The 12,768-nt window shown below is 37.0% G+C and overlaps 3 protein-coding genes across 3 annotated transcripts in view; 1 reads left to right on the top strand and 2 right to left on the bottom strand.

Annotated features, from left to right (window-relative positions):
• Window positions 1-21: 21 nt before the first annotated feature.
• Window positions 22-4,472, bottom strand: LOC132162103 (glycerol-3-phosphate acyltransferase 9-like). The gene is made up of 7 exons (XM_059572360.1): window positions 4,187-4,472; window positions 3,934-3,991; window positions 3,614-3,732; window positions 3,132-3,231; window positions 1,202-1,297; window positions 992-1,088; window positions 22-113 (listed from the first exon to the last, which is right to left on the bottom strand). Exons 1-7 carry the CDS (start codon window positions 4,309-4,311, stop codon window positions 22-24), a joined length of 687 nt encoding a protein of 228 aa, XP_059428343.1. The 5' UTR covers window positions 4,312-4,472.
• A 6,753-nt stretch (window positions 4,473-11,225) lies between these two features.
• On the top strand, window positions 11,226-12,345 carry LOC132169639 (protein ASPARTIC PROTEASE IN GUARD CELL 1-like). The gene is made up of 2 exons (XM_059580640.1): window positions 11,226-11,403; window positions 11,771-12,345. The coding sequence occupies exons 1-2, from the start codon at window positions 11,226-11,228 to the stop codon at window positions 12,343-12,345; spliced, it is 753 nt and encodes a 250-aa protein (XP_059436623.1).
• Window positions 12,342-12,768, bottom strand: part of LOC132169634 (glycerol-3-phosphate acyltransferase 9-like) — a 3,769-nt gene continuing 3,342 nt past the window's right edge. Inside the window, exon 6 of the mRNA XM_059580637.1 lies at window positions 12,342-12,412. Coding sequence (XP_059436620.1) covers window positions 12,342-12,412 — 71 coding nt within the window. The remainder of the gene's footprint in view (window positions 12,413-12,768) is intronic.

The raw sequence follows: 12,768 nt of genomic DNA, 5'->3' as shown, positions 1-12,768 counted from the left end.
TTTCTATATTTTCATCTACACTTACTTCCTTGCTACAATTTCGCGGTCCTTTGCCTCTGAACGGTTGAACCAGATACATCCTACACTCTCTAATATGGTGCTCTGCAAAAGTCCTACAGAGAAAACAAAATCCTTACTTTCAATTTTTTGAAGAATAAATTATAGGTTCTATTTAATATTATAGGCTAAGTCGTAGTGTAAATTGTTCTCTAAATATAAGAAAAAATATATATAATATATTAAATATACTAAATATCATAAAACCTGAAATTTACTCATTTTAACTTATACAAACTCAGTGAACTATTTCCACTTTCAAAACTGGATGGACTGTAACTCAAAAGAGTTTGGACCATGTGCACCTTTCCTACTCAGACCAGTACACCACTTAATCCATACCAAGTTATTCTAGATACATATCTTTTTTAAAGGAGAACACAAATATTTATCCAAAAAATTTGGATATTTCTGTCATTTACGCAGTGAAAAAGTGTTATTCATGTGTCAAAAGATATTTAAAACACTAAGTGCAATAGTTTTCCTTGTCTATCTACATATTGCAATCAGATCATGAAACTCAATAACACAGGGCAAGTTGGAAACGCAAAACATTTTATCAAAAAGATTACCCTAATGGCAGAATAACTACATATTTGCAAACCAAAAAAAAAAACAGAATAAAATCTCAATCAAGGCCCAAAATATTGACCACCATCAAATTCCAAGTTCCGACCATTTGGAGCATTTTAGGCACTGTCACAATATATGGGTACTTCTTCCACATGATATATATCTTTGTATTACCACCAGGTCTGCTAAAGACATGCACAAAGTCCTGATTGGAATTTATGGATAAATATCATACAAGGATATTTGGTAATACTTTGAGAGAAACACACACACAGTAACCAGAAATCATTAATGAGTATGTTATACCATATTAACTGTACGAATATATATCAAGTGTGAATATTGGCATTTAAACACTTACCAACCCATCCAGGATGCTTCTGCATAATAACAGCAAATGCAGTCATCTGTTCTAAGATGATGAAATCAATCATGGAAGTATGATTGGCCACAAAAACCTGTTCAAACCATGAACAGAAGCAAAAAGCCACTTAGTAGCATGAAAATGCTTAAAATATGCTGCTAAAGAAACATTGGATGATATCCAAAAAAAATATTTAGTCAAAAATACCTGCTTAGGTCGCATGCTAGGCCGTGGCCCATGGTATTTTACCACCCCAGTCCATGACGCAACAAAGAAGCTGCAAATTAACTCCACCAACGACCTCTGTAAATAAAATAAACAAAATGGAATATGCTAAATCCAATGCATAACCAGAATTTTAAGAAGATATTAGTAGAGAAAGAATTAGACAAAGAGAGGGGGCATTGAAACATTAGGGCCTTTTATTCAATCTATCTCATAATAAAAAAGCGAATATATGTTGCAGCACCTGCGCCATTTAATTCACAAAAGATAATGATTTTTCATCAAATATGCTATAAAAATCAAAATCAAAGAAGAAAATTAAAATAAGAGAAAAGAAAACCAACCCTACCAAAAGAAGGGGCAGGGCCATGCAAGAGTGAGAATCATCACGTTTAGTTGCCTTTGATAAATTAAGTGTAACACCCTAGTCCCATATTGGAAAGATGAGGAGTAGTTCACATAGAGTAGGTAGTTTATAAAGATAGTCATGAGTACTAAGTCCCACATTGCTTAGTTACTAGGTGAAACTAGGCTTTATAAGGAATTCTAGTAAAGCTCTAAAATTGACTAGTTCTTTTGGGATTATAGTGAAAATGTGGCTAGGCTTTTCCCTGGGTCATTAGAAATAGTATCAAAGCCAGGTTGTAACATCAAACCATGTGGTACTAGAGCACTGCATAACGTGGCCCTGATGAGGACGTCAAGAATTTAAGAGGGAAAATTTGTAACACCCCAATCCCATATTAGGAAGATGAGGAGTAACCCACATAGAGTTGGTAGTTTATAAAGATAGTTATGAGTGCTAAGTTCACATTGCTTAATTACTAGGTAAATTGTTCTTTATAAGGAATTCTAGAAAATACCCAAAATTAACTAGTACTTTTGGGGTCATTGGGCAAATGTGGCTAGCGCTTTTTGCTGGGTTGAAACTTCCATTGAATTCCTTACAAAGCTTACTTTCACCTATTAACTAAGCAATGTAAGATTTAGCAATCATGATTATCTTTATAAACCACCTAGTCTATGTGGGCTACTACTCGTCTTCTCAATATAGGACCGAGGTGCTACATTAAGCATATCATAAATGTGCTTGCCAAGAGTCTTCTTTGTAGGAGGCAACCATAAGATTAAGTCCATCGGGCAGATTATTGATAAATGTACAACAAAAGATTTATTTTCTTTCCTTTTGATAATGAAGTAAATGTGTGACAAAAGTTTTCTTTCCTATGACAATAGAGAAGATCAAAGATCCTTCCTCAGATTTCCACATGACCATGAAACCTAGCTTGTAGGATGAATGGTTTCTTTCATCTGATGATATAGAGCATGGTTGGGACTCTTCCATGGTCTCGACGGGAACATGGATTCAATCATGTATGACAAATGGATTCTGTCCTATGACAATATAGATCATCATGGGTCCCTTCCAAAGATTTCACATGTCCATGGATTCTGTCAGAGTCTCCAACAACTTAATATCATTTGTGTGCTGTTAGAAGGCTGCTGCAGGTGTTTTATCTAGTCCTAAACAATCTTTAGATACAAGAATATTTTCTTATACAAAAGGGTTCTACTGCACAACAATAAGAGTGTGTTTAAGAAAACTAAAATGTTGAATTGGTATATTAATTCTTAGAAGAAAACCATTGATGACATGCAAAAGAGAACATTATATTAACCTAATACTTAAATTATGTAAATCACTCTGACAAGCTCACTTAAAAGCATTCAAAAATTATCCAATACCAGACAGTTCAAAGTTTCCATTTCCAATACATACATACAGAGAGACAAATAGAAGCAAACAAAAGAGCAATTTATCAAAAAAGACAAATCCAAAGAGTATGGCATTATTCACAAAGAAGCTGAGCAATAATTATATGAAAATCTAAAAACATGTCACATTTCACACCTCAATCTTTTTCCTCAACTTGTCATGCCCTTTCAAAAGAGAATGCACCGGAATAAAAGCCGAAAGGAATATTATCCATCCCACTGTCAATACTATAACCCTGCAGATTCAACCAAGACAAGCAAATTCACACGAACTCATAAACAAGGCAAACATTAAGAACATAAAACCCTCCATTTCACAAAATCCCAATTGCTTTAAAATACATTCCACATCACAACTGCAATTCAATTTCAAGATAAAGATTTTCAAAATCTCATTAAAGCCTAAAGCATCATGCATAACATCAATTAACCAGCTCAATCTTTGAGTGGTAGTTGTAGTAGTAGTAGTAAAATACATTCCGGAGCACAAATTCAATTCAATTTCAAAATAAAGATTTTCAAAATCTCATTAAAGCTTAATGCATCATGCATAACATCAATTAACCAGCTCCATCTTTGAGTGGTGGTAGTAGTAGTAGTAGTAGTAGTAAGGCTAACCTGACGGGGAATAGAATGAAATATCGAACTACGACCCCAAAACACCATAGCGGAAATAAATACACATTCCAGTTCCATGGTTCCGGAGGATTTGACTTGAAACATCGTGTGAACGAGTCCTGCTCAGTCATTATTGAAATAAAAAACCCAAAAACAAAACTAGAAAATCCAAATTTCTTAAATCTTCAATAAATATATACAAACCAATGATTCAAAAAATAAATAAAAAAATCCAAACTGTTATTTCTGCCAAAGATCTTCATGAAACATATGACACAAATCTTTGTCAACAAAAAGAAACACAAAAACAAAAGCTTTACATCGACAATGGCACCAGCAGCCTCGGTTAGCGCAGGAGAAATGTCGAGCAAATCACGCCTGCAAAATCATTTTCATTCTCAATTAACGTATTAATTCATCAAACCCCAATTTGGTTGCCCAGAAAATGACTGTTTGGAATCTCACAACAGTCACATTATTTTTCTTTTCCCCTATTTCCCAGCAATCAAACAGAACCCCAATAGAGAGAGAGGGAGAGAGAGAGAGCGAGAGAGAGAGCGAGAGAGAGTTTACAGGCGGAGCTTGCCCAGGGGCTCTTGGATGGAGGATCCGGAAGGGAGATAGTCCTCGATGTTGGGTTGATCCAAGTCCAATTCGGAGCTTGACGACTTTAGCTTCTCAGTGCTACTACTACTCATCGCGCTCCCTCTCTCTCTCTCTCTCTCTCTCTCTCTCGTTCGCTGGTTCGGCTATTTGGTCCTTTTCCTCTGTCGCAGTCGTGGCTCTTTGCGCAATTGTATGGATGAAGAGTTTCCTTCCACGCAATTCTTACGCAGCTTGGGCTGAATCAGATCCTCTACATAATTATATTACAGACGTTAATTTTAAAAATCATAAAAATTATATAAGCGCACTCAAGGTTAAAATTGTACTTAAATAATGTCCTTGACAGCCGACATCTATAGCCGTCTACTTTATCTCATTGCTTGGCCTTTTTGGGTGACTTGAACTGAGATGTAGTTTTGACTTACATACCAAATGATATAAATTTTGAGTATAACTTATCAATAAAAACTGACTTATAAGGAGAGAGTGATCAAAATTTTATATGCACATGATTAAGGTTACACTTGCCCCATATGGAATACTTAAAATTGTAACATATAACTAGTAGAAACAACAATTACAGGGGAAAAAACAAAACAAAATAAGAATATTTCATCTATTCTCTCCCTCTAAAAATAATATGACTTTTAAAATAAAATAAAAAATGGAGACTCATTGTTGGGCGGCCAACAGTAACCTCCATAACCACGGCCAAACTCTAGGTCACCTCAAGGGAAGTTTCTTTTTTAAATCTAATAATGTAATTGTATTTTCACATATATCAGAAGCGACATAATGGACATTTTACATCACGTGATGCATTTGCCATTCAAAGTTAAAAAAATAATAATAAATAAATCTAACAAAAGGGGCTAAATGAAAGTCTTAAATAGTTTTAAAGCCTGTTTGAGAATAGAGTTTTTAAGTCAAAAAAATTTAAGCTAAAAGCTCTTAAAAATGCTTTTAATTTTTTTTTAGCAAACGGGTATTTTTTTTTTAAAACGAACTTTTTGAATGTTAAATATACTTTTAGACCTCCAAAACTCACATTCAAACATGCCTTTAGAATGAAACATTAGCCATTGCAACTTTTTTTAAAAAATTTATGACAGCCATTAGAAGTAGAGGTAGTTTGAGGGGTAAGTCAAATTTCTCCATAAATTTGTGACTGGCACCATTTATACAGCTCAACCATATGAGACAAAGTCCCTTGATTGTTTTGATAGTGGGTAGCAAACTAGCTCCTTGAATATCATCAACTTATATCTCACAAATTGTATGAAGAGGGTCATAGGGTAGGATCATAGGGGTAGGAACATTAGAGACTAATCATCCACATCAGCCTCCAAGTGTGAAATAAACTTCATTGTGAGAAACAACCATATCCATATCATATCAAAACTCAACTACCAACATGAGGAAATTATATGCCTTGTTTGTTAAACTCCATCCCATTTCTCCACATTCCACCACACTATTCACTATATTTATTTATTTTTTTTAAAAAAAAAAAACATTCTTACTTTTATACCAAATCATTCACTTTTTATATCACATAATTTACTTTTTATTACTATTTAAATAAAATAAAATAAAATAAAAACTACAAAACGAAATTTTTCACTTTCCAATACCACTTTTTCATTTTCCCATATCAATCATTATTTTCTTTTTTCTTTTTTCTTTTTTTTTTTACAAATGAACAATGTCGTGGCAGGGGTGTTGTTTAACAAACACCCCCAATAGTAACTTCAATCAACACTTTAAAGCAATGAGAATCAACCCTATAATGCTAAATATTATAATTTTATCTTTGAATCAGCCCTCGTTAAAAATAATAATAATAATAAAATATCAAGAGCCCATGAAAACTGCCACATTAGTCCAATAAAATGTTGGAAGTCTCATATTGCCTGAGTATTAAGGAGATTGGCCATTTATAAGGGTGAAGGCAAATCTCAACTCCTGAACTAGCTTTTGGGTTGAGTTAGGCCCAAGACCCATTTCTAATATAATATCAGAGCCTAGTCCAATTGGTTGTGGCCCACCGTCACCCATTGTCGCACGTGTTGGCTTGGATGTCATTCCTCTACACGTGAGGGAGTGTGTTAGAAGTCCCACATTGCTAGGGTATTAAGGAGATGAGCCATCTATAAGAAAAAACCCCAACTCCTGAACTAGCTTTTGGGTTGAGTTAGGCCCAAGACCCATTTTTAACATACATCTTGTTGATTGCATGTTTGTCATGGTATCAGAACTTAGCCCAATTGGCTGTGGCCCACCATCACACATTGTCGCACGTGTTGGCTTGAATGTCTTCTCGCCACACGTGAGGGGGCGTGTTGAAAGTCCCACATTCCTTGGGTATTAAGGAGATGAGCCATTTATAAAGGTGAAGGGAAACCTCAATTCTTGAGCTAGCTTTTTTTGAGCTAGCATTTAGGTTGAGTTAGACCTAAGACCCATTTCTAATATGGTATCAGAGCCTAGCCCAATTGGTTGTGGCCCACCGTCACCCATTGTCGCACGTGTTGGCTTGAATGTCCTCCCTCCACACGTGAGGGGGCGTGTTGAAAGTCTCATATTGCCTGAGTATTAAGGAGATGGGCCATTTATAAGGGTGAGAGAAAACTTAAACTCCTGAGCTAGCTTTTGGGTTGAGTTAGGCCCAAGACCGTTAACCTACAAATGGCTCTAATACCAAGCACTATCTCCATACCCAATCTTACTAGCTTTACACTTAACAAATTGGGTGAATGTAATTACCTAGCCTAGAGCCTTCAGATTCGTCCCATCCTTCGTACTCGTGGTCATATAAACATCGTTGATGGCTCAAAACCATGCCCACCTAAATTCCTTCCCAAAACTACTAGAGAGGATGATGATATTATCAACCCTAAAGCTGTTATATGGGAAAGAAAAGACCAGTATGTTCTTATCTGGCTTATCACTTGTCTCTCTGAGAAAGTGGTTCTAACAGTCTACGGCTTGAATACCTCCCATGAGGTGTGGACTGCATTGGCTACCCATTTTGCATGCCCTTCTAGGACACACATCAGTCAATTACGGCACTAATTACAAACTCTTCATCAAGGAACTAAGACTTGCTCTGAGTATCTACAAGAAGCCAAGTCCCTTGTTGATGAACTAGCTCTTGTTGGAAAGAAAGTTGACGAGGAAGACCTTATCTCTTACCTTGTTGGAGGCCAGAATTCTCAGTTTAATGCCTTCATCACTACCTTCTCTCTTGTCAAATAACAATGCTATACCTTATTCATCCTTATAATAGACACAAACTTGAATTTAGAAGTAGACAATGTATCTTTATAGGATATTGTTTAAATCAAAAGGGATATAGGTGCCTAGATACCTCTTCCAAACGAGTCTTTATCTCAAGGCATGTGATTTTTTATGAGAAGTTGTTTCTTGCACAAGGTACCGCCTCCCACATGGCTTCAACAAATGATTCTTCTTTGAATCAAGGTATTGTTCCCTTACTCTCTCAGTTCATTGAAGTTAACAATATTTCACCTGATTTAATCATAAATGAACCAATTTCTGTTGAACCATTATCTCCTCCAATTGTTCCCATTGCAATAATACCAACTTCAAGCTTTTTACCTGCAGAATTCAATCCAATTGTAATAACAAATTCTGTTACACTTCTCCACCTACTTCACCTACAACCACACCAACTTCACCTACAACCATTGATTCTGCTGCAGAATCAACACTTACCTGTGACATATCTCTTCCAATCTTAGAAGATCATATTCCTCCCATCTCTTCACTACCTACCTTGATTGATCCACCAAGCTCACCTCATATTGTTACTAGATCCCAATCAGGCAGCCTAAAAACCTAAAACATTTACTGGTTTCAAGCTATACTATTCTACCAAACATCCCCTAAAAGCCATGCATACATCTATCTCTACCTTCAGTGAGATGAGCACCTTTACTCAAGCAGCCTCAAATCTTCATTGGCTGGCTGCCATGGAAAGTGATTCCAAGCTTTGCAAGAAAATCACACTTGGTCTCTTTGTCCAAGACCACACAATAGAAATGTCATCAGAAACAAATGGGTGTATAAACTCAAACAAAAACCAGATGGAACCATTGAGAGGTATAAAGCACAGCTAATGGCAAAAGGGTTTGAACAAAGAGATGGTATAGATTACACAGAAACGTTTAGTCCTATGATAAAACCTGCAATTGTGAGATTGATTCCAGCATTGGTTGTTCATTATAATTGGTCTTTGAAACAAATTGATATATCAAATGCTTTTCTCCATGGACAACTTGATGAAGAAGTTTTTATGGAACAACCAAGAGGATTTGTTGATCCTCAATATCCTGATTCAGTTTGCAAGCTTCACAAAGCCTTGTATGGTTTAAAGCAGGCACCAAGAGCCTGGTTCCATAGACTTAAGCTCTACTTGAACTTGGTTTCACAGGATCCTTGATGGATACTTCCTTATTTTTGCTTCATAGAGATTTTCTTACCATCTTTGTGCTTATATATCACAAAGCCTTGTATGGTTTAAAACAGGCACCAAGAGCCTGGTTCCATAGACTTACTCAAGCTCTACTTGAACTTGGTTTCACAGGATCATTGATGGATACTTCCTTATTTTTGCTTCATAGAGATTCTCCTACCATCTTTGTGCTTATATATGTAGATGATATCATCATAACTGAAAATATTCTATCCAGCATTAATGATCTCATCTCAAAACTGCAAATTGAATTCAAATTGAAGGATTTGGGTAATTTGTCATATTTCTTGGGCATACATGTACATCGTACTTCTGCAGGTTTGTATCTTAATCAATCCAAATATATTATTGATCTTCTACATCGAGTTCACATGATAGGAGCTAAACCTTACTCTGCTCCATGCACTTCGGGCAAAAGATTGACTAAATTTGATGGAAAACCATTGGAAGATCAGTCTCTATATAGGCATATTGTTGGTGCATTTCAATATTGCACTCTCACAAGACCAGATATATCCTTCTCAGTGAATCATCTTTGTCAGTTTTTACACTGTCCTACTACAGCTCATTTTACTGCAGCTAAGAGAGTATTAAGGTATCTCAAGGGAACTCCAAAATATGGCTTGTCTTTCACTAAGGGACATCTTCATCTAGAAGCATTTGGTAACTCTGATTGGGCTGGTGATCCAATTGACCGAAGATCCACAAGTGGTTATGGCGTCTTTCTTGGCAATTGCTTAATCTCTTGGCAATCCAAAAAGCAACCAACTGTATCTCGTTCAAGCACAGAGGCGGAGTATAGATCTATGGCCATTGCCACTACTGAGTTATATTGGTTACGCATGCTTTTAAAGGAGTTGAGGATCTCCCTTTTCCCTCCACCAAAGCTTTGGTGTGACAATCTTGGAGCCATTGCATTGGCATCTAATCCTATCTATCATGCTCGGACAAATCATATAGCTATAGACTATCACTTCATTGGAGAAAAGGTTATGCACAAGGATATTGTGATTCAGTTTATTTCCACCATTGATCAATGTGCTGACATCTTTACTAAGGGATTAACTTCTTTTCGGTTTCTGGAATTGCGTGACAAACTCATGATTCTTCCTCCTCCCATGAGTTTAAGGGGGCCTCTTAAGGAGTCTACTATTCAAGAGAAGAGCGCTTGATTGCATACTTCAGAGCGATCGAGCGTAGTACCAGAAAGTCTCGAAGTAAATCATCTCAAGTGCGCTCGATCGCATACTTCAGAGCGATCGATCGCAGTACCAGAAAGTTCCAGTTCAAAACCATCCCAAGTGCGATCGAGTGCACTCACTAGGGTGCTCGATCGCAGTACCAGAGACCTGCTGCCATGGAACTCTTATTTCTTCCATCTTTCTATTAGGACTCTTACTTATCTCTTGTAAGAGTGATTTGTTTGTATCATTTCTCTTTTGATTGATTGTAATTTTTTGTATTATCTCTTTATCTCTTATTCTTTGCTTAAATCTTCTTATCACATCAAAGCTTATCTTGTTAGCTTGATGTGATCAAATACAAATGTAACTCTTTTCTATTTAAGTTCAATGATAAAGCTGCAGAATGTATCTTGGCCAAAATCTCTTCTCTTTATATTATTTTAGTTAAAATATGGGTTGGATGAGGTGTAATATCCATAACATTACTCTTACTTTTATAATAAAGTTGTCAATAAGAAGACATTTCACGGTGTAGAAATATTAGAAATCATATTTTTATCCAGTAAGTCGTAAGTATCAAACTTTGTCGACATGACAATGATAGTCAACCCTTATTATGTCAACAAAGTAAAGATATTTGTGGAATAAAAATGTAGTTTCTAGCACTATTTGTCATGGTATTATGAGTAATGTTATATATTCCATCACTATCACAATGTGTTGACGTAGCATTGCCAATCTACATTTTTTCTTCTTTTAACAATGATTGATTTAAAGGTGGTTTAAAAATATCACATCAATATAGTAAAATATGGCTGCATTTGGTAAACGATTTCGTTTCAATACTATTTATCTCACTTTTTCATTTTTTTAATATTCTCTTACTTTTTACAACACATCAATCACTTTTTATTACTATTCAAATAAAAAAACCACTATAAAACAAAATTTTTTCATTTTTCCATATCAAATATGTTTACTTTTTCACTTAAAAAAAAAAGGGAAAATTACAGTTTACCCCCCCAAAGTTGTCAGCGATTTGCAATTCCGCCTCCAAAGTTTCAATTTTTGCAATCCATCCCCCTAAAGTTTCAATTTTTTTCAATTCAGGCATTCCGTCAGTCAAAGCGGCTTTGACTGACGGAACAGTGATCACGTGCAAGTCACGTGATCACTGTTGGTTGTTTTTTTCCCAAAATGCCCCCATCCCTACCCCCATCCCAAAAAAGAAACTATAATCTCTTCGGGCCATCTCCCTCACCAAAACAATGTCTTGGCCTTCATTTTTCCCCATCACTGCGTGGAGCAACTTTGAGTGTGTAAGATGCTTGACCTGCAGGATGGAGAAGCTTATGCTCACCTCCTAAATGTTCTTGCGCCAGAGCACAGTCATCCATCTACTTTGGCTGCAAAAGATCCTTTGGCAAGAGCAAAGTTAGTTCTGGAACATGCAGACAGGATGGGTTGCAAGAGATACTTAACTGCAAAAGATATTGTGGAAGGTTCCCCCAATCTGGAAATTCAACATATATCAAGAGAAGAGAGAGCATTTCGCCTTTGGATGAATAGTCTTGGAAATTCAACATATATCAACAATGTTTTTGAAGATCTTAGAAATGGGTAGATCGAGAGTATATCTTTCTTTCTGTGTTTAACATATATACTCCATATATTCTTTCTCAGCAAACTTCATATTCTCTCTCTCTCTCTCTCTCTCTCTCTCGCTATATATATATATATAAATATATGCTGTTGCAGAAAAATGATAGTGTTCGATCTTAAGAGTATGTGTGATAATGGAATATCGTGATGGCTAATTTCGGTGTACGTAGCTCGTAATTTATGCATGGAAGATTGAAGATATTTGAGGTTTCAAATATAAGAGCAAGTCCTCGACGCTCGAGTTCAACTCGGCTCCACCCGGCGACTCGGTCACGACTGCTTTACTGAAAAACAGCAAAATTGACACGTTCTATTACATCGGACTCAATGGAATGAGCATGGGAGGGAAGCCCCTCTCGTTCCCGTCCTCGCTGTTCGCAATGGACGTGTCAGGAAACGGTGGGATCATTGTCGACTCTGGAACGGCCATAACTCGTTTGCAGACTCAGGCTTACAACTCACTCCGCGACGCGTTCGTGAGTATGACTCAGCACCTGCCGTCGGCGAGCAGCGTGGCTCTGTTCGACACGTGTTACGATCTATCTTCGCAGCGTGTTGTCAGAGTCCCCACGGTGTCGTTTCAGTTCTCCGATGGGAAGTCCCTTTCGCTGCCGGCCAAGAATTACTTGATTCCGGTCGACTCGGCCGGAACCTTCTGCTTTGCCTTCGCTCCCACGACGTCGTCTTTGTCAATTATTGGGAATGTGCAGCAACAGGGGACACGTGTCAGCTTTGATTTGGCAAACTCGCGTGTGGGGTTCTTCACAATTCAAATAATTTAAGGTTGACAACTATCTCCTTTTTCCTGCAATATTTGAAAGTCTTCTTCCCCCTCGCATGAACAAAATCCTGCGAACATATAGTCAGTCGGTATACGTACAAGTGCTGCTCCACGCAGTGATGGGGAAAAATGAAGGCCAAGACATTGCTTTGGTGGGGGAGATGGCCCGAAGAGATTATAGTTTTTTTTTTTGGGATGGGGGTAGGGATGGGGGCATTTTGGGAAAAAAAAACAACCAACAGTGATCACGTGACTTGCACGTGATCACTATTCCGTCAGTCAAAGCGGCTTTGACTGACGGAATGCCTGAATTGAAAAAAATTGAAACTTTAGGGGGGTGGATTGCAAAAATTGAAACTTTGGAGGCGGAATTGCAAATCACTGACAACTTTGGGGGGGTAAACTGTAATTTTCCCTAAAATTT

The sequence above is a fragment of the Corylus avellana genome, chromosome ca1, assembly GCF_901000735.1.
Source record: "Corylus avellana chromosome ca1, CavTom2PMs-1.0".
NCBI classification, from domain to species: Eukaryota; Viridiplantae; Streptophyta; class Magnoliopsida; order Fagales; family Betulaceae; genus Corylus; species Corylus avellana.
The sequence above is the reverse complement of the archived record's forward strand: the minus strand, read 5'-3'. Positions and strand labels throughout refer to the sequence as shown.

Excerpts from the sequence above, each read along its gene's own strand:
- LOC132162103 (XM_059572360.1), bottom strand. The coding sequence starts at position 4,311 with ATGAGTAGTAGTAGCACTGAGAAGCTAAAGTCGTCAAGCTCCGAATTG. Across the intron at positions 3,733-3,933 it reads CTGCTGGTGCCATTGTCGAT|GACTCGTTCACACGATGTTT; the intron begins GTAAAGCTTTTG and ends ATGACTGAGCAG. Across the intron at positions 1,089-1,201 it reads CTAGCATGCGACCTAAGCAG|GTTTTTGTGGCCAATCATAC; the intron begins GTATTTTTGACT and ends TGGTTTGAACAG.
- LOC132169639 (XM_059580640.1), top strand. The coding sequence starts at position 11,226 with ATGCTTGACCTGCAGGATGGAGAAGCTTATGCTCACCTCCTAAATGTT. Across the intron at positions 11,404-11,770 it reads TGCAAAAGATATTGTGGAAG|GTTTCAAATATAAGAGCAAG; the intron begins GTTCCCCCAATC and ends AAGATATTTGAG.